This window comes from Nannospalax galili, unplaced genomic scaffold (assembly GCF_000622305.1).
Source record: "Nannospalax galili isolate Female #2095 unplaced genomic scaffold, S.galili_v1.0 scaffold215, whole genome shotgun sequence".
Taxonomy (NCBI): domain Eukaryota; kingdom Metazoa; phylum Chordata; class Mammalia; order Rodentia; family Spalacidae; genus Nannospalax; species Nannospalax galili.
The window spans coordinates 7,384,711-7,385,743 of NW_008338533.1; the positions used below are offsets into that span (position 1 = coordinate 7,384,711).

Sequence of the window (1,033 nt, forward strand, 5' to 3'; positions counted from 1 at the left end):
ATTTTATTTTACTATTTAATTTTTAAAATAAAAAAAATCCTGGTCTGGCCTTAAATGCTTCTTTTTCTAGATTTCAGAAATATTAACTAACATTGGAGTCAAGCTTTCTGAAGAAGAATTTGAAAATGTGTGGAATCTTGCATCAAAAAAACACCAAGGAGGAGAAGTCTCTGTCGAGACCATCAGGAACGTTCTTGATGAACTAGAGCATGCGGACAGGGCCAAGCATAAAGCATGTGATAATTTGGGAATGCAACGATTTAAACAACAGAATCACTAAATGTGTGTGCTCTGGCTTTCATATTCTCTCGGAATTCAGCTCTGGTATAACTCATACACCTATATGTAGGGCTAATAAATTTGGTTTTGGACTTTAAAATTTATCTCGTTATCTATAAAGCGCCCAGGAACTTGACAAGTGCTGGAAGAGCTTCCGTTGCACCGTGGTCACAGTTCTAAATTAGGCTAGAAACTAGGTAATGTTGACCCAAAACCCCAGGCATTTTAGCTCATCAGAAATCCAATCTGGTCTGTGATGTCAAGTTCATAAAATGTTGCCTTCAATCCATTGTTATTGTGTTCAGCTCTGTTATGTAGAGAGATCCACTTAGCAGGTTCCAGTGTCTACTAGTATCCCAGAAAACAGACTGTTCAAAGGAGCAGGATGTAGATAAAAAAAACTCAATACCAGCCGGGCGTGGTGGTGCACGCCTTTAATCCCAGCAGAGGCAGAGGCAGGCAGGCAGAGGCACTCGGATCTCTGTGAGTTTGAGGCCAGCCTGGTCTACATAGTGAGTTCCAGGCCAGCTGGGGCTACAGGGAGACCTTGTCTCAAAAAGACCCCCAAAACAAAAACAAACAAACAAACAAAAACCTCAATACCGCAGATTGAATAATGGCTAATAGTTAATATGTGTAATTTATTTTTTTTTGGAGACAGGGTTTCATTAATGTAGCCCAGGCTGGCCTGAAACTTCCCATCCTACTGTCTTAGGTTTTCCCATACCTGGCTCTTAATCTCTTTCTGTGGGTA

At 40.7% G+C, this 1,033-nt stretch overlaps 1 protein-coding gene across 1 annotated transcript in view; it reads left to right on the plus strand.

The window, feature by feature from the left end:
- Positions 1-280, plus strand: part of Efhb (EF-hand domain family member B) — a 73,082-nt gene extending 72,802 nt beyond the window's left edge. The window contains exon 16 of the mRNA XM_017798161.1: positions 71-280. Coding sequence (XP_017653650.1) covers positions 71-280 — 210 coding nt within the window. The remainder of the gene's footprint in view (positions 1-70) is intronic.
- Positions 281-1,033: the final 753 nt, after the last annotated feature.